This window comes from Polypterus senegalus, chromosome 7 (assembly GCF_016835505.1).
Source record: "Polypterus senegalus isolate Bchr_013 chromosome 7, ASM1683550v1, whole genome shotgun sequence".
NCBI classification, from domain to species: Eukaryota; Metazoa; Chordata; class Cladistia; order Polypteriformes; family Polypteridae; genus Polypterus; species Polypterus senegalus.
In genome coordinates, this window is record NC_053160.1 from 77,883,073 (window position 1) to 77,905,908 (window position 22,836).

Genomic DNA, 22,836 nt, shown 5'->3' on the forward strand with positions numbered 1-22,836 from the left:
CTTTATTTATAATATGCATAATAATCTAATAATAATAAATCTCTTCATTATGTATAATAATCTCAAACCTGCTCAATCCAATTTAATCTCATGGAGAGACTGGAACCTATCCCAGACAGGAAATAATTCTGAAACTAGTGCCAGTCCATCACAGGGCCCACTCTTGCACACACTCACACAATACTAACTTGACATGAAAACTGGCATGCCTAGATTAAAGCCACACAAATATTGAGAAACAGCATATAAATTCCACACAGACAAAATAACTAGGTTTGTAATTAAGGCACAGGACTCTGAAATATTGAGGCTGCAGTGCTAACCACAGTGCAAACCATTCTGCCCTTGGTTTATCTCTATTTGTATACTAGTAATAGTGAACACATATTCTCTGTTGACGGAATTCCAAATGAATGTATTTTATGCAGTATAGTGTAGCACCACTTACAAGCTCAGATTACCACACTCACTTAAAAATTGCGTACTTAAAACACAAAAACACATTTCAACATACATACTGAAAACAAAAGTACTACGTAATACTGCACTGTATGTACATAAAAATATACATTACACATATCTAATTAACTTTTTATGCTCTTAAAAACTTTTTTTTTTAAATATAAATAACAATAATTTTATATTAAGGAAAGTCAAAAGGTCCAAAACATATAGTCAAGTAAACATCATGATACATTGAAAATAAACCCTTGGAATCCAGTCATTAAGGGAAAAAAACATTTTAATCTGAAGGACCAACTAGTCTGAAAGTTTCTTGCAAATGTGATGTGGAGCATGTTGCACACATTAAATAGGCATTAACAATTTTCCATAAGTATAAGGAATGTCTGATGCTATATATAGTATAGAACTTGTGATGAAATTTTTAAGCCACCAAACTGTTTTGTTTTGTCACCAAACTGAAGCCTGCAACTTTTATATAGTAATATATTTTTGTGGACTATTATTTCGTAATCTACTAACACACATATTAATGTGACATTTTTTAACTGCGGAAAAATTCAGTAGACACTTTTCAAACAAAGAGTATATTTTGGGGACGTGAAAAGCTGTTTGACCTTTTCCTAAAGTTCCCTGTTATACATTTCTAAGCACTTCGATTACTGAGTGACGGGGTCAAATTTGCGGTTCTCAAAAGAACGTGAAAAAACACCACGTCTTTGCATACGGTCACGCTATGCGTTTTAATGCTGCACTAAAGTAATTACTAAGTATTATTTGTTAACATTCTTGGTTATTTTCCTTGCTCCTTATCTCTTCTATACGAATATTCCATAAATTCCCTAAATTACTTCGATATCGTGGTCTCCAAAATTCGACAACCAGCTTCGACTCATCTCCCCCACCAGCAGATGTGCTCTTTACAAGAGCGGGTAGTCTCACACGAGCGAGCGCTGACAAAACTTCAAAGCTCGGGCACGCCTCCGCCCCCTCTTATTGGCCCTATAATACATTAATTTGCATGCAACCAACGCAAGCGGCTTTTGGTTGGCGGATGTCGGTTTCAATCAAGCAGCTGGCTTTCTGTTTAGGGCTAAAGTGAGTGTGCCGGGTGACTGGGTTATGTGTGCAACAGCGAGGTCTCAATGCAATAAACGGAGGGTGGAATACAGCTAATTATTTCGACTTGAAAATACAGGGAAACAATTGAGCAGGTCTCAACTAATACTGCTCGAGAAATGCGTTCTGCACGGAAATGGACTATCTGCACGATAAGCATCCTTCTGATTTTCTATAAGACAAAAGAAATAGCAAGAAGTGAGCAGCACCAGGAAGCGCAACTCACTGGGTAATGCAAAATTTCTTTCTGTCTCAGTGGGAATATAAAACGAAACAATGGAAATGGACATTTAGTAAAATCCTTTTATTGTTCTTTTTGGTTCGACTGGAGTTTTATTGAGTTTTAAAAGAGAATTATCTGGCTAACGTACAAGGCAAACCCAAAGACAAAACGGCATCTGTAGGCAGTTATTTAAATTTATTTGAATTTTACCACTTAATGCTACATTTCACGAAGACACTGGGTTAGATTTACCGGAGATTGAATGAATCGTTGTACATTTAATTTGCCGTTTTTATGGTAATATTATTGTATATGCTGTGTATATAAAGCACATTTATTAAACAACAAGAACCCTACAGTCTTTGTTCCTTGTTATAGCCCGACCACAGTTGTCTACGCCAGATAGTTTAGGTTTTTATTGTCAGGAATAAGATGCGCATCACATACAATAGTTAGTTTGTTACTTATACCTCGATGTGTTTAAAGATTAGAGTGTGCTTAATTTCAGCCGGTTTTACAAGTTTCTAACTAACTTAACCTCACATATTGACAAACATTGGTGTAACGAACCTATAAAAATGTATATGTATAACATATGTATAATTATGTGTATATTTACTGCTTAGGTAAACAGGCATGGAAATTTTATCTGTATATACACTTGAACCAAGTTGATAAAATCTATGAATGTATTGTATGTTTATTATTTAAGTATTTCTGTAAATATATCACTGTGATGTGTGCTGTTACTAGCTTGACAAGTGAATCTATTTAAGGTCTAGCATATGCGATTCTCTTTTTAAACGCGTGGTTGCAGCTGGTGGGCTGCCGGCTTCACTGCGAGACGCGGGGGACGCAATTTAATTGATACTCCTAATACTCCTAAGGCGCATCCATAGTATTCTGCCAAGAATTCACGTTGAGAAATTTTGCTAGTTTTCTTAAGGCGTTCGTTGGTGTATGAATGTTTTTTCTGAAATACATTTTAATGACTGCTTGCACGTCATATTTCATGTCAGATCTTTCAGTTTAATTTGAGAAGAAAAATTAAAGGCCAGTAAAACACAACAAAAAAAAAAAAAATCACAGACGATGCGCCCAGTGAAAGACTGCAGGTAGACCGCGTGTGATAGCCTGTAAAGTCACTCGTACGCCGTCGAGTTCTCTGTGAAAGACAAAAGCCGACAGAACGGGGGGCATCGTCGGCCAGGCATCCCATTGTAGAACCATAGGTCATTTATTTATTTGGTCCGTCAAAGTTCATGTGAGGGTAATTATGTCATCGACGTAGATGGGCGGCTTCACCACATCACGACTCTCCTTGTTGTTCAAGGAAAATCCCTTCGGGGCTTTTGCTGCGCCTTGATTATCACTACCTGTATAAAAAAAGGCTGATTAAAACAATACTTTATTCTCCAAGAACACATTTTTCTTTGCAAAAGAAAGGAAAAGGAGCGTCGACTACGAGACGCATTTTAATTGTCAGGTAATAAATAAACAATAGCGAAAGCGGACGAAAACTGTCAGCAGTGTCGTGTCTTTGATGTCGGTGGTAAAATTGTATATTACACGTTTATTTTGTGCACATGCATGTCTGCGTCTATGTGGATATATGTGTGTTTATATAATATATAAACTAAATAGGATTGTGGAAAAAGGAGCAAACAGTAAGTTGATCATTTGAAGTATATTCGTACAAGTATAGACTTGTAAGGTATCATGGACAACTCTACTGTACCTGTTCACACGGCTGGGGGAGCTCTCTGGTCATAATGCCAAAAGGCTCAGAATTCTTTTTTTTTTTTCTTTTCTATAACCTGTGGTTTCCGCTTTCTCGGAGATGTGATCTGTGGTTTGACTGCTTATCAAAACAGGAAAGATGTCAGAGTCTTCTCAAAATAAGAAAACAAGTTTCACTTTGTGCATTTTGAAAGTTTCAAAAATGGTACATTTTAGTTGTGGATTTTAAGTAAAAAGGTTTTTGATTTTACACTTTTATATTCAGATATTAAGCGTGTACGTAAAGTTCTGGTTATAACCTTCCATTGAAGTCTTGCTATTGTTGTGTCAGGTTAAATAAAGCACTAATTATGTTTACTTCTATACACTGAAGTTTAGCTTGTTTTTAGTCTGTGATCTATTATACAGTCTTAAAAATAAAGATGCCAGAGTGGTTGTTCAGAACGATGCCATAGAGTTATCATTTTTGATACCCAAAAGACTTATCCATATGAAGGTTCCATAAAGAACATTTATTTATTTAGATACATAACAGGCTCCACACAGTAAATAACCATGAATAAATACCATACATTAAACATTTCAGCATTTTTCTGCATATTAGGAAGTTTTTGACACACAAAGAACCAACTTTATATGCAAAGAGCCCTTACCAGAATGAAATGCTGCATTGTCAAGTAATAGTTCTAAGAGAAACCACACGACCAAGTAAAGAACCATAAATAGCCATTAAAGAACCATTATTTTTAAGAGTTTAATAACACCAATGAAAAACACTCCTTTACATTTGCCACAACACACATAGCTAATGAACAACCCACCTACAGTTTGTGATCCTGTAGACTTTTACCTGCCACCCACACACACCACAGGTGTACAGGTATGGATTTGCCTTAAACATCTGTCCAGGGTTTTTGATGCCTTTAATTGCCACACCAGCCATGTAGAACAGCCTATCAGGTTAGAGCTTATAGATCACAATGAACTGCCACTGCCACCAATGAAAAGTGCTTTCAGTCCTTAGTACAGGAAGTCACGTCTGATTTCTGGAGCATTCAGAATTGAACATAAAGTCTTGGATCAACTATATCACACAACCTTAGCTGACTATATTAGGCTTTCTTCCCAAAAGTTGGCAGGTCACCAGTAAATAAAGAATATACACAACAAGGTTTTTCCAAGCAAAAACGCAATATTTATGCTGGATAGAACAAAACACATGCTACAGTATTTCATGTTTTAGAGATGTGGGTCCTGGCATCCTCAATTCAAATTCTTCTTGCTCACACTGTACAGATCACTTGCACACTACATAGAACTGTTAAGACCAGTTTTTCTACTTGAAAGGAATTGCAGGGATGGCCAATGAGTATAAAATAGATTAATTATTCCAGATGTGGACATTTCTCTTAGAATGTGTTACTTAACACATATTCTGCATCCTGATAAAGTTCAAGAGTGGGCTGCGCCATTTGCTATTATAATCGAAGGCTGGTTTCTTTTCACCACACCTCATTGCCATTGGTTTGATTTCCTGATGCTGGTTTATAGCATTTCTTTTTGCAGAATTGTATGAAAACCACTCTGTTATCACATCTAGGAACTATCAGAACTGCATCATACTGGGGAAATCCAAAGTCTGTTGCTTAATGATGTAGCCTTGCCCCTGCTTCTGTCTATAGTGAAGCGTAGGCAGGCTTGACACTAGCTTACATTACCTCTTGCATTTCTTTACTTTTCATATTTTTGAGTTTTTCAGCTTTAATCACTTCCATCATATTTCTCATCCTATCATGTATGCATGTATGGTATTTGATGAATAGTATTAGAGTTAATTGGATAACAACTACATTTTATTACTTTGTTCAAACTACACATTTCTGAGTATAGTGGGATATCTATTGATAGTCTCACTGCAGGAGCCATGTAGTGACATGGAATCTGAATTAGTTCAGTTATTTAGCAACATAGTATTAAAAATCAGTGGGACACCTAATTTAGTAACTACTCTTCGGTGTGACCTGGGTACCCAGGTTGACCTGGGTATTCAAAAACCAGTGGAGCATAAGATGAACAAATGATGAGCTCTATATTATGTAGCAATTTAGTACAACAACTACTGACAGAAACAGAATGTAGTTTTATATATTATTATAAAAACATACTGTATAGATGAGAATTTTGAAGATCCACAGGCTGTTGATTTTTATAAAGGAATACTTCATATTTCATATTTCATAAAGAAATATTTAATATTTTCACTACCCCAAACATATAAGTAATAAACAAGTCCATTTAAATTGTTGTGTACTAAATATGAATAATATAGTATCATATATTGATATAAATCAAGAATAACCTAAGCTATGCTCATTTAAACAGTGGTACACTGGTTGGCATTTCTGTCTCACAGCTGCAAGTACAAGTGTTTGATTTCTGTCATGGTTACTTTCTTTTGATAATTTGCAAATTCTCCTCATAGTCCAGTGGTTTTTCTGTGGGTTCTTTGTTTTCCTCCCAAATCCCACAGACATATACATTTGGTTGATTGGCAATTTTAAACTAACTTGGTATGAACAAGTATGTGAACATTACTTGTTTGCTAAGTGTTCCTTGCCATAGATTGGTATTGAAATCTGCCTTGTGTATGATGCCACATGAATATAGTTTGGTTCCTATTGACACTGTACTGGACAAAGCAGATGGATGGGTAGGTTTATAGTATATTATTTGTCAATATGCTGGCTTTATCTTAATTTTTGCTTAGCTGAAAATTGCACTTAGGAATATAATTGAAGTGTTAAAGGGGTTACTGGCCTTTTATTCACGTTTAACTTTTTAAACATAATAAATAATTATGTCAGGGTTAATTGCAAATTTTTCATAATACCGTAAAAATAATAATGCAGCTCTTTTGTAATTGCAGGCACAGAGTGCTGGGAACAATTCTCAGTTAAACTATAAGTATAGATAAAAGATTTATTGAATTTCATTTATAAGGGTAAAAGAGTACATTTTTAAAAATCACAATAATACATTCAACAAAGCAACTGTTTAGACTAACTAATTCTAACTAATTTAGAACATAAAAACAAAACTTTCCTTAAAATGTGCAACAATTAAACATATGCAGTTTTTAATATCTGGAAAAAATTTGGAATTAACTTGCTTAGAGATCTTTATATAGGCAACGTCTTTGCATCCTATGAACAATTACATTCCAAATTTAACATTCCAGCTACAAATTTCTTTCACTATCTTCAAATCAGGAACTTTGTTAAACAGAACCTTCCAGATTTTCCTCATCTTGCACCCTCATCCACGCTGCAAAAATTATTGCTCAATTTCAAGGAGTTAGACTCCATCTCTACAATATATAAAATCCTTTTACAATCCCTTCCTTTCAAAGATCCAAGAGGACACTGGGAAAATGACCTCTCAATTAATATATCAGAAAAGGAGTGGAAAGTAGCAATGCAGAGAATTCACTCAAGCTCCATATGCGCAAAGCATACAATTATACAACTCAAAATTATATATCGAGCACATCTGTCTCGACTAAAACTCTCCAAAATGTTTCCAGGGCATGATCCAACCTGCGAACGTTGCAACCAAGCCCCAGCCTCACTAGGTCACATGTTCTGGGCCTGCACCAAATTAACATTATTCTGGACAAAAATTTTTAATTACCTCTCAGACAGCCTTGGACTCACAATCCCTCCTAACCCATTAACAGCTGTGTTTGGGGTTCTTCCAGAGGGTCTTAAAGTGGAGAAAGACAAACAAATTGTGATTGCATTCACTACACTGTTGGCACGCAGACTTATTCTGATAAACTGGAAGAACCCAAACTCTCCTCTTTTAAGTCAGTGGGAAACTGATGTGTTATATTATTTAAAATTGGAAAAAATCAAATACTCAGTTAGAAGATCTGTGCAGACTTTTTTCAAAACATGGCAGGATCTAATCAGTAATATTTTGAAATGAGTTTATAAAGCACAGAGAATTTGTTGATTTACGTATTTTTACAAGCCTTAAATTTTACACCGTTTGGCATGCTCTCTCTCTCAAGGGTGGGGATCGATCTGTTCTTAGCATAATTCTTTTTTTTTGTAAAAACTTGATTGCTATGTATTGATTGTAATAAAATTAATAAATAAATAAATAAATAAAAAAAATGTGCAACAATTAAATAACTTTTTGATAGGCAGATTTAAAATAACTAAAAAAACAATACCTGTCTTGTTGAAACACATCCAAATGGGTTCATCCTATAGAGTGAAAATTTTACAATCATCCTATACAGAAACAACATTTTATTTGTTAAGACTAAGCAGTGTGCAGCGTTTTGATAATCCAAATGTACTGGCACACGTTCTTAGTTAATTTTATCCTGCCGAGTGTTGCTCCATAGGGTAGCTAACTAGAGTAGAGAACTCTTCCCAATTGCATGATTATACTGCTAGATAATATACTGCTATGTTACCCTCCTTCAGCAATCCACGTATGGCAAAGCCTGTATAGAAAATAGACTCTATTTATACATGCAGGAAGACATAAATACATACATTTATGTAATTACATAAATTACATAGGTAATTTTCAGGCAAATATTTAGATAATATTCTGTCTAACCTTTTAAGTTGACAGTAGCTTGTGAATGACTTGCATGCTTAACAAATTTTGGCATGAATTTCCTCAAAAGCACAAAAAATCAATAAACAAGGTAAAATATTAGTGTTAAAAGTAGGTCAGGTGATGGTAGCAGAAATTTCGATTTAATAAATGTTCAGTGTTTACAAGTTGCAGAGAGAAATATAGATAGTAAAGCACATTTACATAACAGATAAAAAGAAGCTTCACAGTTTCTGTTTGGGTTTATAGTGGGCATTGTGGCTTATTTCCTCTCCTTGTGAAACTCACTTAATCATATTAAACAGCCAAGCAATCTGTTTTATGCATGTATAGCATCAGTGCAGCATTATTGCAATATTATATGCAACTTTAGTTAAATGCTGGAAAGGGTTTGGCTGGTCTCCACATTAGACACTAAAGATATAATGAGGTATGCTTTAATGTAGCATATTTATGGTCATTGGAGTAGCAGAACAAAATATTGATGTATGATTTGTCATTAAGTTGATGATCTGGGGAAAGCGGATACAGCTGTAAGTGTGTCGTTAGTCATAAAACCTTCTGTTGAAGGTTGAGAGAAGATTCATTGCTGGTTGGTTGCTCTACATTAAGTTTGAATACAGAATCTAATTCAGCAGTCCAACATAATGTTATATGCCTGATTTTGAAGGTATAGATACTGATAGCATCTCTCAGCTTTAATGGTGTGATAAAAGTGAGTCACATTTATTTTTTTGGTTCAGTAAAGATCATTCATAAGTATTGTATACCTCCATTTGAACAGACTGTGCAGTTTGACATTATGCTTTATTTCCTGGAATGATGGAAAGTAACCATTCAAAACCTGACATGCTATATGTCTCATAGGTACAATGCAAAAGAGTCTGAAAAACATGGCTGATAAGTTATCTTAATGAGATCCATGATGGAAACTGTACATAGTACACTGATGAATCCCCTTAAGGTTTTAAAAAATAAAACTATTCAATCTCCACCAGTAAATAAAGGTATGGTGAAAAAATAGTACTTTTCCATACAGATGTTTGTCATACTATACAGAAAAAACTTTTATCAGAAAAAAATGTTACATTTACACTTTATTTGAGTAAACTGGCTAAAAAAGTAATACTAGACCTCTTACTAGATCACAATCAAACACAACAGTATAAATGAAAAAAATGTAAAATAAATCATCAGTCTGCTTTGTCAATAAGTAGAGTAGCTGGACAGGTAAAACAGTCAGTTCCAACATTTTAATGTGTGACATTCTTTCTTTTTTAAATGTTTTGTACATGTAATCCTACTTTATTTTATTTTTTTGTTCCTTTTTTTTGTATTGTTTAGTTTTTTGCTATCACATGTCTGTGAAGAAGTATTGTTATGAACTGGATCATTATATAAACACGGATTAAACCTACTGCTTTCTGCATAAATAAAAAGTTCAGCTGATGAGTCATGAAGTAGTAGTAATCCATCCATCCATCCATCATCCAGCCCGCTATATCCTAACTACAGGGTCACGGGGGTCTGCTGGAGCCAATTCCAGCCAACACAGGGCGCAAGGCAGGAAACAAACCGTGGGCAGGGCGCCAGCCCACCGCAGAGTAGTACTAATACCTTCAAAAACCTTTATTCATTAATGTCTGACAACTTAATTCAGCAATACAACATTTATCCATTTGTTACAATCTTTTTTCATTTCTGTTCAAAGCTACTGAATTGTTTATTGACTATTTACCATTTTATTTAGTCACAAATTATATCTTGGAAGTCTAATAGTGTATATGAGCTGCTGGGACAGAGTAAGTAGTGATAATATGTATTATACCATTCTTCATTACTTGTACTTATGGGCTCAGTAATGAGTGCATTCATTTTCTTTTGACTGCACTCATTTTTTTAATAATACAATAATAGTTTTTTAGCTGACTTACATGAGCTTATTCAAGAAATCAGACTGTTTAGTGTCATAGGTCAAAATGTATAAATATTTTATGTTTATTGTTTACAATATATTTCTCCATTAGAAAGAAGCTCAAAAGAGAGGATACCAGAAAATAGAAGAGGGAAAGCCCCAGCAGTTAACCTTAAAAACACTATATAAATAAAACATAAGAAATGAAAAAATACACTTTCACTTTGCTGTGAGTGGTTTTAAGGACAATATCAGTCAGTATATTGCAGAACACAAAACCTTACCTCCTCCTCCAGTCACTGAACAAAAACACAAATTCTGTCTGATGTCGAGTAAATAATTGCCTGCATCATGTGTGAACACACACAAAAAAAAATATCCACTGGTTCACTGTTCATTGTCACCAGAAGTTGATTTCATTTGCTCAGATGGCAGTTGGAATCCTGCATAGCATCGCAGGAAGCATTTAAGAAGGACTTCTGGGATTTATAAAAAGGTGGTTGCTGAAGCACTGTGAAATTTAAACAGTCAAGTACATTTGTATGAGTGATGGAAGAGAATCTTCTCTCAAGCTATCATACATAAAATTTTATTTAGCAAACCCTTTATAGCTTTGTCATTCTTTAAAGCATGCATTTCTTTATTTTGAGTTTGATGTTTTAAATTTAAAGTGTGATGTTTAATCCTTAACATTTTACTGAGAAGTTTTTTTGCTTTATAGGTTTATATTGTCAGTATTGGCACATGTATAGAGAACAGTGAAATACTTAACTTGCTTGTGATAATCAATGTCTGTTTTTAGTGTTCTTTGTCCAGGTTCATCCCACAATAAATGTATGAAATTATTGTAATTTATTTGTTAAAACATGAAAACTAGATTGAATATCATGAATGTACAATTTTCACTGTAATTTCTGGTTAAACTTTATATCCTTTATATCCTTCCATTTATTGAACATGTCTTTTTAGTACAGGGTTTCAGATATCCAGAACTATTCCATCTTCATTTTTCTGCAAGACGAGAAACATGACTGTATTAAATGCTAGTTCAGCACAGAACACATGCACACACTCATGCTGTCAGACTACTGCAGTTTACAATTGCTAATAAACTTATATCTTAATATCTTTCATAATTTTTGTCTGGTAGTCTTAAGAATTCAATATGTGGGAGATTTGAAACAACAGATAACTACATGTAGTTGATCCGTGTGTTTTCTTAACCCAGTTAGTCATGTGCAGTGCTATGACAAGCCCTAACACAGTTCTACTAACATTAAGTGCAAATTCATCTGCAAATCTCCCCCATATGGGATATCACCCTATCACACTGACTGTCATACACACAAACACACTTATTTGTACTATGTCAAAAGCTAACATGTTTTAGTTAGAGATGTAGCAGGAAACTGCACTTTATAAAGGATATTAACACAGACAAGGGGATAACATGCAAACTTCACACACACAGAAAGTAAACTGAAAATCTCACATGGTCTCCTGGACATTATAGGCAGCAGCATTAAGTAGTGTGCCACCCACATCAAGTAATATGATTATTATACAAATTGGCTGTTATGCAGTAGTATTTAAACATTTCTAGAAACAGGCTTTACATTCAGATTTTAACAGTTGGAAGCAATTTCTAAAGTAAACGTACCTTTGCTGGAAGCAATGCATAACCCTAATTGTTTATGCCTGTTATCAGTTTTCAGTAACTTTTTTAGCCTTTAGTTCACACATTGTGAATTATTTAAGATAACTCAGTGTTGTCATATTTCCAGGTATACTGAAATGTCATCCAAGTATTTTGTGGGACTATTGATGTCACAAAAAGTCTTGAATCGATGAGTAGATAACTGATTTTTAAGATTTAACATTTCAAATACTGTAAGGTGTTATTCCTTCAGTCTTTGGTTATGATCATTTCTAATGTGGACAGGAAAAATAAGATATTCTTGGGCTAAGTCGAGACAGTACAAGAATTGTTAAAGAAGTGTTTACCACTCTTTCTTGACAAATTAAAGCATGTATTTTACACTTGGGCAAACTAAAAATAAACATAGGAACACAAGTTGAAAAAGAACAAATTATCAGACAAGAGGTGGACTTAGAAAAGAGTATTACAATTATTGTCAGAAATCATTTTTCAGTATTCAAATGGTAAACTGTGACCTCTAAGCCAGGTGATTTGCCCCAACAGGGCAAAAATATTTGGGGTGGTGAATACATGAGCTTGTAGTCTAGGGTTTATGCGACATTCTTAAAATTATGTTTTGTGTATGATATTTTTGTGCTGGTTTAATCCTGACCAATGCTGCTGTTTTAATTTGTGTGATTCCATTGTTTATTATTGTAGCCTCACACATTAGTTGGTGAATTCAATATTTAGTGTTCCTTCAATATAATTTGACGGCCTTCCCCCTATGTCTGTATGGGCATTCTCTGTGTTACTCTTGTTCAATCCCACATCCTAAAGCCATTCCTAATACACTATATGCATCAGTGATTTTGGTGCATGTGTGTGCATGCTCAGCAGTAGAGCCCTGCCTTGATGCTGCTGGAATAGCTGGTAGTTCTTTACAATACTATAAAATGGGTACATAATTGGAAGTTCCTAATGAACATGTATTGCTTCTATTGAGCATGTGCAAAAAGTAAAGGTTATTGGAATTTTTTTAACTGACTGATCTCATTTGTGATTGTGTACTAGAGTTTTAAGGGTGTTCATTATTAGATAGGATATGAAGTATAATATGCGTACCACAAATATTTAGAATAATTTTCATGTAAAAACAAGCATTTTCAATAAAAACTCATGTAATTGATGGATTGTTGTGGCACATCTGTATATTGGAAAACAGAATACTGGCACAGACAGGGTCAACAAAGCCATTCCTTGTTTTAATAATAACCACCAGCTGATGTTGCTAAGAACATCACTTTTAATGGATTATGTCATTTAAAACATTAGCATGTTTTTCTTGTTTCACATATATTAATATTATTTTTCATGTGACTTGATTATTATTGTATGTGATCAAGTTGTGGTAAATTCAATTTATCTATCACGTATGGCTTATCTCATGTATTATATAACATAGAGTTGTTGTTTTTATTTTCCTGTTCATTCTTAACATAAGTTAACATTGTTCTTTAGTTAAATTAACTGTTTTTTATCTGGAACTTTTAATGCTAGGGGTATTAAAGGAGCAAGGTGTATTTTGTAAATGCTGGCACTGGCATACATATTAGATTAGCATAATTAGAAAAGCCACTAAATGATATTAGCTGTTTTTTACCACCATTATTTATATACATGCTGTTTTATTGTATAGTGAATTTTGAATACCAATACATTCATAATCCATGTGAGAGTTGCATAGGCCAGAGCCTGTCACTGCAAAAAGCAGATGTATTTTAGGCCCCAGCTAAGGATGGTGCACCATTTCATTGCAAGGCATACTTGCGCAAAGACCAGCGCTTACTCCATGGGTGCCAAGAGAGTTAGAGTTGCCAGTTAACCCAAAGTACATGTTTTAGGATGTAGGTGAAATAAGGGGCCCTTATGAAAAATCCAGAGAAATACAGAAAAATGGTGCAAACATTACCTAGACAGTGACCATTGCAACATCATGCTGCCCAACTTTTGAATCTGTAAACAGAAAAGGATACATATGAAATAATTCATTGTATCATTACTTATTAATGAGGAAAAACAAAGCAAAAATATTTTATAAATATACAAAATCCGCTAATTGGATATTATAACCTTGATGGTGCTTTCATTACATTGAACTTTTTTAATGTAGTAGATTGTATCACCTGTAGTGGCTTACAGATTTCAGGTGTATAGTAAAGTAGTTTTCACGCTAATGCAAAGATTTGCACTGGGTGTGCTGAGGATGGATAGGATTAGAAATGAGTACATCAGTGGGTCAGCTCAAGTTGGACGGTTGGGAGACAAAGTCAGAGAGGCAAGATTACACTGGTTTGGACATATGCAGAGGAGAGATGCTAAGGATAGAGATGCCAGGGAAGAGGAAAAGAGGAAGGCCTAAGAGAAGGTTTATGGATGTGGTGAGAGAGGACATGGGTGTAACAGAGATGCAGAAGATGCAGAGTACAGAAAGATATGGAAGAAGATGATCTGCTGTGGCAACCCCTAATGGGAGCAGCAGAAAGAAGAAGAAGAAGTGGTTGGAATACACACAGTTTAAATTGATGTTGCTAACAGAAGTGGTAACTTTGAGCTTTACTGCCCAAAGTGGTAGCCACTGTGTCTCAAAGATGTGCACCTGTTTCGGAAATAAACACTTCCTGTCATGACTCATTACATACTGCCTGCTTATCCCTAGTAAAATTGGATTGGTTAGAGTCAAATTGTGAATTTGTGAGTAGGAGCTCCAGACAAGGAGTGCTTTGCCTGAGAAACTAACCTAACACATATGAGTTAATGTTATTTATTTTCACAGTGTATCTGATACACTTAGAACTTTATGTTTTTGATTTTGCAAGGACAGTTGAATATTTTTTTCTCACTCTTCTCTTATTGTCATAATAATTTGTTTTTCAGAAAATAGTGATCTAGTAGTAAACACTAGTTGGCAATCCTATGAAATAATTTTGTGATTACTATTCTGAAAATGTTGCTATTTACATTAAAATGGAAATTAAGTGCTTTCATTAGGAAGCAAAAATTAGTTGTGTTTTTGTTATAATTTAGTATTGCAGAAGTTATTTCTTATCAGTTGTTTTTAGTGATTTGCATATTACCTGTAATAACATAGTATAGAACAGAATCAAATTAAGAAATAGTTTACTTTTTAGTTTAACCTGTAATTAATGGTATCATTTATGAAACCAGATCTTGGTAATTTGAATATTAACTAAAAAAATTAAAAATAAGTGATCACTTTGTTTAACTGCCTAAACTCAACAACAAAATTTTGACACTTGAATATTATGTATTTTTTTTTAAGTACAAGGAGTTTATCGTGTGAAAGGTAGACCACATGTTAAGGGTTGGCTATTACATTTAGACATTACCCACATTTGAAAATTGTTTTTGATAAATCTCATAATGTCTTTTTATTTGTGTTTATCTGGTGTGCAGTCTGCAGCTTCTCAGGAAAAAATATTTTTTCTTAAATTGATTCTTTAAATGACTCTCTAGTACATAGTGTTCAGAAAGACAAACAAAGTAAACAATTGTGTACATTTTAACTTATACAAAAAAATTTAAGTAAAAAATTAATAAACAAAAGTAAATGTTTGTGTAGTCTTTAAAAATGTGTATTTTTTCGGAGCAGGTTATCGATATGTAAAATCGTGTATTAAAATTATTAATGTCTTAAAAGTCTTCTTGTATTGTTTCTAAAAATTAGGTGAATGTAGACATGCAGCATTTATGTCTGGCATCTATGAATGCAATTCTTATATTTACTAAGCAGAACAAGCTATCACTGACAGGGTTAAGTAAAGCTAATGTTTGAAGTTCATGCATTGGTTGTAAATACTCAGTAGTAGAAGTAGTACTTTAAATTAAAAAGCCTCAAATGAAAGAATCAACAGTAGAAAAATATAGTGAAAATGAAGCATGCAAAATGAGGTGGACTGCACTGCTCAATGAATGTGTCAGGGGGGTCTGGGGGTTAAAGTGATGTTGATTGTGTCTGAAGGTGTTAAGAAGTGCTTCATGTGTTTCACATTTATATTACAGTGGACATGAAAGAATTAACAGATACTTCTATATAAGTAATACTTCCAGTTTCTAAAGCTAGGAAACAAGTGGTATTACCAAAATGTAATTACAGTATTTTAAGTGATATCATTCACATTCTGCACTGAAGGGTTGTGGAAAAAACGACTGGTTCTAAATATACTGCATTATCTTTAAATTAATTCAATTTTATATGAAATTTCAGGGATGGCGAGCTTTGTCCGACCAGACTAATGGTAAATAATTCTGATAAAGTCAATGGAAGACAGGTTTTTCCACAACATTCAGTAGAAGGCTGGAAGATCAACTCATCTTTAGTATTAAATATTAGGTAAGACTTTAATTTTTTGTTTTAATTGTCTTACAACAATAGCTAACTTGAGACATTTTCAATAGTAGCATTTTAGAATGTTACAAAAGACATAAACAGTCGGTAATAGTATATTATATATGCTATATATTAAAAATTAAATAAATGTAAACATCTAATATGCTATGTAAATATAAAGATACATATTTAAACATTTGTATTTCCTGCTAATTTTGCTGTCAGTTTAACTGTAAATAACTATTCTTTGAATTTATGAGTGATAATGAGTGACACATTGCAATTGTGGAGAATATTAGAATTTCAAAGTTGTAATTACAGTACACGTATTTGAGTATGAACTGTGTTTAAGTAGACATGCAGTATAAGTGTTGACATGTGTACCATGTAAAACAGGTTGATAGGCTGGTTGCTTTATAGAACTAGCCTGTGCTAGTCTGAAGATGTTTTGGTGTTTTGTAATTGGATCATTTTCGGTTAGTACAGATTTAGCATCTATGTTTTGTTTTTTATCCACTGTTCAGTACAGATGCACCACTAAGACTAAGATAATGCAGTTATTCAAAATGGATGGATAAGTACAATTGTTTTGCAATTAAAATCAATAGGAATATATTATATACAGTACATATATATTTTATGTTTATTGTGATCTGTAGAGAGAGTAAGGAGCAGGTTGAGGAGACCCTGGAGAGGTGGAGATATGCTCTAGAGAGCAGAGGAATAAGGTCAGTAGGGACAAGACAGAATGCATGTTTTTAGGGGGTCAGAGGAGTGTTGAGGATGCAGGGAATATAATTGGAGAAGGTGGATGAGTTTAAATACCTGGGACAGTACAGAGTAACAGGGAGTGTGGAAGCGAGGTGAAAAAGAGAGTGCAGGCAGGGTGGAGTGGGTGGAGAAGAGTGTCAGGAGTGATATGTAATAGACGGGTACCAGCAAGAGTGAAAGAGAAGGTCTATAGGACAGTAGTGAGACCAGCAATCTTATATGGGTTGGAGACAGTGGCACTGACCAAAACACAGGAGACAAAGCTGGAGGTGGAGGAGTTAAAAATGTTAAGATTTGCATTGGGTGTGTCAAGGATGGACAGGATTAGAAATGAGTACTTTAGAGGGTCGGCTCAGGTTGGACGGTTTGGAGGCAAAGTTAGAGAGGCAGGACTGTGTTGGTTTGGACATGTGCAGGGAAGAGATGCTCGATATATTGGGAAAAGAATGCTAAGGATGGAGCTGCCAGGTAATAGGAAAAGTGGAAGGCTTAAGAGCATGTTTATGGATGTGGTGAGAGAAGGCATGCAGGTGGTGGGTGTAACAGAACAAGATACAGAGGACAGAAAGATATGGAAAAAGATAATCTGCTGTGGCGACCCCTAACGGGAGCAGCTGAAAGATGAAGAAGAAAAGATATATATCATACGTTTATATACAGCAAAAAGCATATACAGTATATAGGAAAAAATTAAAGCAGAGTTTTCATTGGATTCAAATTTTTTAGCATCCCTGAACATAATCTGACCCCATTCAGTGTCATGTCTGTATGTGTTTGTGAGTATTTGTGTCATGCTGGGAGTATGTTTACATGATAACTCAAAAATGAATCACATGGTCGGATTGAATCTTTGCAGTTATCAGGATTGTAAAATGAGGGAAGCCTATTAAGTATGAGCAATAATATTCCTGTAGAATTACAATGGTTACTGAGGTAACCATTTACATATTTAGGTCTGTGTTGATTGACAGCTGACCAGCTCACCACAGTTATATGCCCTTTATTTCTGTAAAATCTGACTTTTTTTTTGTTTTCTATTGTCGAAGGGCTGAAAAAAGCAGTTTATGTAAGGAAAGTCACATGTTGATACGTCCGATTTTTATTGGTAGCACTGAATCATATCAAACATTGGTACAAGAAACCAGGTTTGAACATTTGTACTTTTGCACCACATTTCATTGTCTGTAATATTAGTAGGTGTGTTCGCTTACTTAATATTGAAATTTTAAAAGAAAAAAAACAAAGTTTATTTTGCATTATCTTTAAATGCTAAGCATATATTTATAAGTTTTATTTCTATGTAATGTTCTGGTACTGCAAAATACATTTATTATGCATTTCCTATTATGTATAAAGAGTTAACATACACTTCTTTGGTCTCATAACACTTAACAAAGCATCAGTCAGTCATTTTCTAAACTGCTTTGTCCTAAACAGGGTTGTGCTTGCTGGAGCCTATCTCAACTAGATTAGGATGCAAGGCAGGAACAAATCCTGGACATGGTGCTAGTCTACCACAGTGTGAACACACACACAACCACACACTAGGGCCAATTTAGTATCATCAGTCCACCTAAATTGCATGTCTTTGGACTGTGGGAAGAAACCAGAGCAACCAAAGGAAACCCACGCAGAAACGAAGAGAACATGCAGATTCCACAGAGGAAGGACTCAGGATGCAAACTCTGGTTTCCTTACTGTGAGGCAGCAGTGTTACAACTGAATTATTGTGCTGCCCCTATGAAGCATCAATAAAGTTTTATTCATCTCTGCAATTTGACCTACTAAGAAAACTTTACTTTGGAGTGGTCCTACTTGGCTTAACTGAGATTCATTTCTCTTGATTTTACATATTTATTTGAATCTTTCATAGTAACAAGCAATTTTACCATCATGTCATTATGCCACACTGAACAAAGATGAATGGCCTATTTACTTATGTTCTAAAAGTGTTAAGAAGATCAAAAGAAACCTTTGTAAAGGTCTTGTTACATAAACATTAATGAGTAATAGATGCATTTTTGCAGTGCTATTCTATGTTGTGCTGTAAGAGACAAAAAAGGCCTTAAACTGGACCTGTATTCTTTATAACCACGTGCTTTATAATTTATGAAGGTTATGTTTACATGCTGAGTGCTTCATGATTCAGAAAAGAGCACTGGAGTGATTGATAGAGAGAAAGAGAGGAGTGTTAGCATTTTTAATTGAGGGGGCTTCATTATGGAACAGACAAGCTTCATTATTCTTAGAAACAAAAGGTTTTAAAAGAACATTTAAGAAATGAGTTGGGGGGCTGTGGCATAAGAGGCTGAAGAATATAAAAAAATAAATAAAATTAAATATGTGACACAGGAAATCTATGTTAAATTTGCTGACATACATAAAGTGGTTTCATTGCTTGAGAAAAGAGATCATTTATACCATTGGAAGATTGTTATATTGACAGATGAAGTGAACGGATAAGTTCATTCATTAATTACTTAGAATTACTCAGAATTTTTGTTGTATCCATGGAATTTAGATTTGTTATAGTTCTGCAATTGTGCTCAGTATTACAAAAGAAATTATAGCTTTTTTCATTACTTACTAGAAGAAAATGGGTAAAGTGAGTTCATTTTGAAGTTATTTATTTTTGTAAACAATATAACACCTACATTTATATGAAAACGTTTGGGAACCCCTCTCAGCCTGCATAATAATTTACTCTACTTTCAACAAAAAGATAACAGTGGTATGTCTTTCATTTCCTAGGAACATCTGAGTACTGGGGTGTTTTCTGAAAAAAGATTTTTAGTGAAGTGTTGCCGACCTCAGGCCTAGGGGAACCTGGGCCAGGTACAAGCCACAGCGATATGGTGTAAAGCATAAAAGAAACAGACAGCAGTCCCGAGTCTCAGACCATACTTCTCTGTTGTCTTTTTTCCAGAAATATATATATACTTCAATTTCTGCATAGATCAACATGGCAATCAGTGAAAACAATGGTGCAAGCCAATTTCCTCTGCATAACAAATAGTGTAAACACATTTACTTTGAGTCCTTGATTAAAAACCAACTTTCCAAGGAAGCAGACAGTTCTGTATCCCCACATTGTATGTAGACGAGATACTAAGTCAAAGCAGTCTGACTATTCAAAGCAGGTGACTCTTTAGCAAGACAGGTAAATATTTATGTCCTGTAGATAGCCATCAGCAATAACCTGTAGCAGAATTTTCCAGAAATTCTGCCTTTTCTAAGTAACACACCAAAATGTTATTTTCTTCATAATGCTGAGTTGTAGCCCATTACACTCTCCCCTACTTTTTTTGAGATGTCTCCTGACATCTTGCTCCAAAGGCTCAGCCTTTGGTTAAGTGTCTATTGTGTCTCAACTAGTGGTCTTAGATAATAATCAAATCCTAGGTATGCTGGATACACTATTGTGTGGCTTGGCAACAGATACATAGGATTCTGTATAACTGCATGGACACCAGGATTCCAAGGCTGGTATGATGGCTGCCCCAGTCTGTGGTATGTGAATACTTCTCTGGGTCTGACAGTCCGAGCCGATCTTCTTAAAGTGTCCCCTTCTCTGTCACTCTGGTGTTCTGTTGCTAGGTCTTCTTGACCATTTGTGGGTTCCACTACTTCATCAATGTTCTCCACCTGGGGTTCAGCAACACTGCTCTCCATTTCCAGTCCTTGTTCCCTTGATGTTCCTTGCAAAGGATTTCTGTCAGGTTGTCGTGGTTCTCGTGGTTCAGGGTAGAACTCTCGGGCCTTGGCTCTGAGCCTGGAGCGTGACTCAGATTCTATTACCTCAGATCTGACATGTGCTGGAAAGCATGGCAAGCAACGGGGACCATATGAGGTTTCTGCTTCCTCATCGGAGTGATCAGACGCTGAGTCTGGTGTCTCACTCTTGTTCTTGCCGGTCTTTGCATTTTCCTTTTCACTATGTTTGATTTAGTGTCTTTTTCAAAAGGTAAGTCATTGACAGGCAGCAGGAGGTTGCGGTGTAGTATCCGGGTGCTCTGCTACCAACTTCTGGCTGTACCTTATACACTGGGCTGTCTTTAATTCTCTCCACAATACGACATACCTCTTTTTCCCAGTAGTCACGGAGTTTTCCTGAGCCTCCTCTCTCAGATAGGTTTCTGACTAAGACTCTGTCACCTGGTTGAAGAATAGCGCCCCTCACTGTACGGTCATAATACTGTTTACCCTTGGCCGATGCTTTCCGACTGTTATCTGCAGCAATCTGGTAAGCTTCTTTCATCTGGGTTGCCCATTTTTGCACAAAGTCCTGGCTGTCTGTTTCCTCATTGTCAGTTGTAAGATTAAACAACAAATCGATAGGTAATCTTGGAGCTCTGCCATACAAGAGGAAAAATGGTGAATAGCCAGTTGATTCGTGTCTTGTACAATTATATGCATGCACAATTTGTGGTAGGTAATCTTTCCACTTTGACTTTTCTCTTCTTCCAAGGTTCGAGCATCTGAAGCAGAGTTCGATTGAATCGTTCTACTGGATTCCCCTGTGGATGATAGGGGGTGGTGCGGGAGTGAGCTATTCCAGATAGTTGTTGGAGCCTCTGAAATAAGTTATTTTCAAACTCACGCCCCTGGTCATGGTGCAGCTTTGCAGGGTAGCCAAAATGGGGGATAAAGTCTTGGAAAATCTTCTCAGCTGCGGTTTTTCCAGATTTGTTTTTGGTGGCATATGCTTGTGCAAAGCAAGTGAAGTGATCCATGAGAACCAGAACATAGTCATAACCTCCTTTACTTGGCTCAAGACGGAGAAAATCTACAGAGAGCAGTTCAAAAGGTTCGCTTGTAGTAATAGAGCCCATAGGTGCTCTGTCTTGGTTACTAGGGTGCTTCTGTTTGATGCAGGGCATTGTCGAATTACATAATCTTCAATCTCTCGCTGCATGTAAGGCCAATAAAATCTTTCTCTGGCTAGATGAATCACCTTGTCAGATCCGATATGTCCCATATCATCATGGAGGCTTTTAAGGACAACTGGTTTCAGCTTATGTGGCAAAACAAGTTGCTTTCTTTTTCCTACTTGCCTGTACAGTACTCCCTTGTAAATGGTGAGTTTGTTCCATTCATGTATCAGTCTCTTTGTTTCAATTCCCATTTGTTCCTTGTCCTTCTTATTTGGACCCCATCCTCTGCTTTTGAGGTTAATGATTTCACTGATGGTAGCATCTTCTTGCTGTGCGACCCTAATATCATTTAGTGTGACTGTATCAGCACTTTCTGGCAACACACCGTCATCCACTGAGGTGAACTGTAGAGCAGCCACCCATGGCACTTCTTTATCTTTAGCTGCTTTGTCCCCCTGCCAGACAGCTGAGACGACTTCTGGAGATATTGTTTCATTATACTCAGTGATAGTGGCCTGTAAGTTCACAGGGAAGCGGACAGCGTATCTGCATCTGTATTTGCTTTCCCAGGGCGGTATTTGATGTCAAAGTTAAAGTCTGCTAATTCTCCAACCCAGCGATGACCCACTGCATTCAGTTTTGCTGTACTCAGAGCATATGTCAGAGGGTTATTGTCAGTATATACAGTGAAGGTGGGTGCATAATATAGATAGTCTCTAAATTTTTCACAGATTGCCCACTTCAGGGCCAAGAATTCTAACTTGCCAGAGTGGAGATGGTAATTTCTCTCAGCTGGGGTTAGTGTTCTTGATCCGTAGCCAATTACACGTAGTTTACCCTCCTGCTGTTGGTAAAGTACTGCTCCTAGTCCTTCGTTTGATGCATCAGTGTGCAAAACAAAGGGCAATTCAAAATTTGGAAAAGCAAGTATGGGTGGATTGGTGAGTATATCCACAAATTTGAAATGACTGTATGATGTTCATTAGTCCATTGAACTGGTGTTCTTGAAGGTAGCTGTACATTGGATTTTATCCTCCCTCTTGCTGT

The 22,836-nt window shown here is 35.6% G+C and overlaps 1 protein-coding gene across 1 annotated transcript in view; it reads left to right on the plus strand.

Annotated features, from left to right (window-relative positions):
- Positions 1 to 1,504: 1,504 nt before the first annotated feature.
- st8sia4 (ST8 alpha-N-acetyl-neuraminide alpha-2,8-sialyltransferase 4) overlaps positions 1,505 to 22,836 on the plus strand; it is a 189,121-nt gene continuing 167,789 nt past the window's right edge. Inside the window, exons 1-2 of the mRNA XM_039758921.1 lie at positions 1,505 to 1,810; positions 16,022 to 16,147. Coding sequence (XP_039614855.1) covers positions 1,701 to 1,810; positions 16,022 to 16,147 — 236 coding nt within the window. The 5' untranslated portion in view covers positions 1,505 to 1,700. The remainder of the gene's footprint in view (positions 1,811 to 16,021; positions 16,148 to 22,836) is intronic.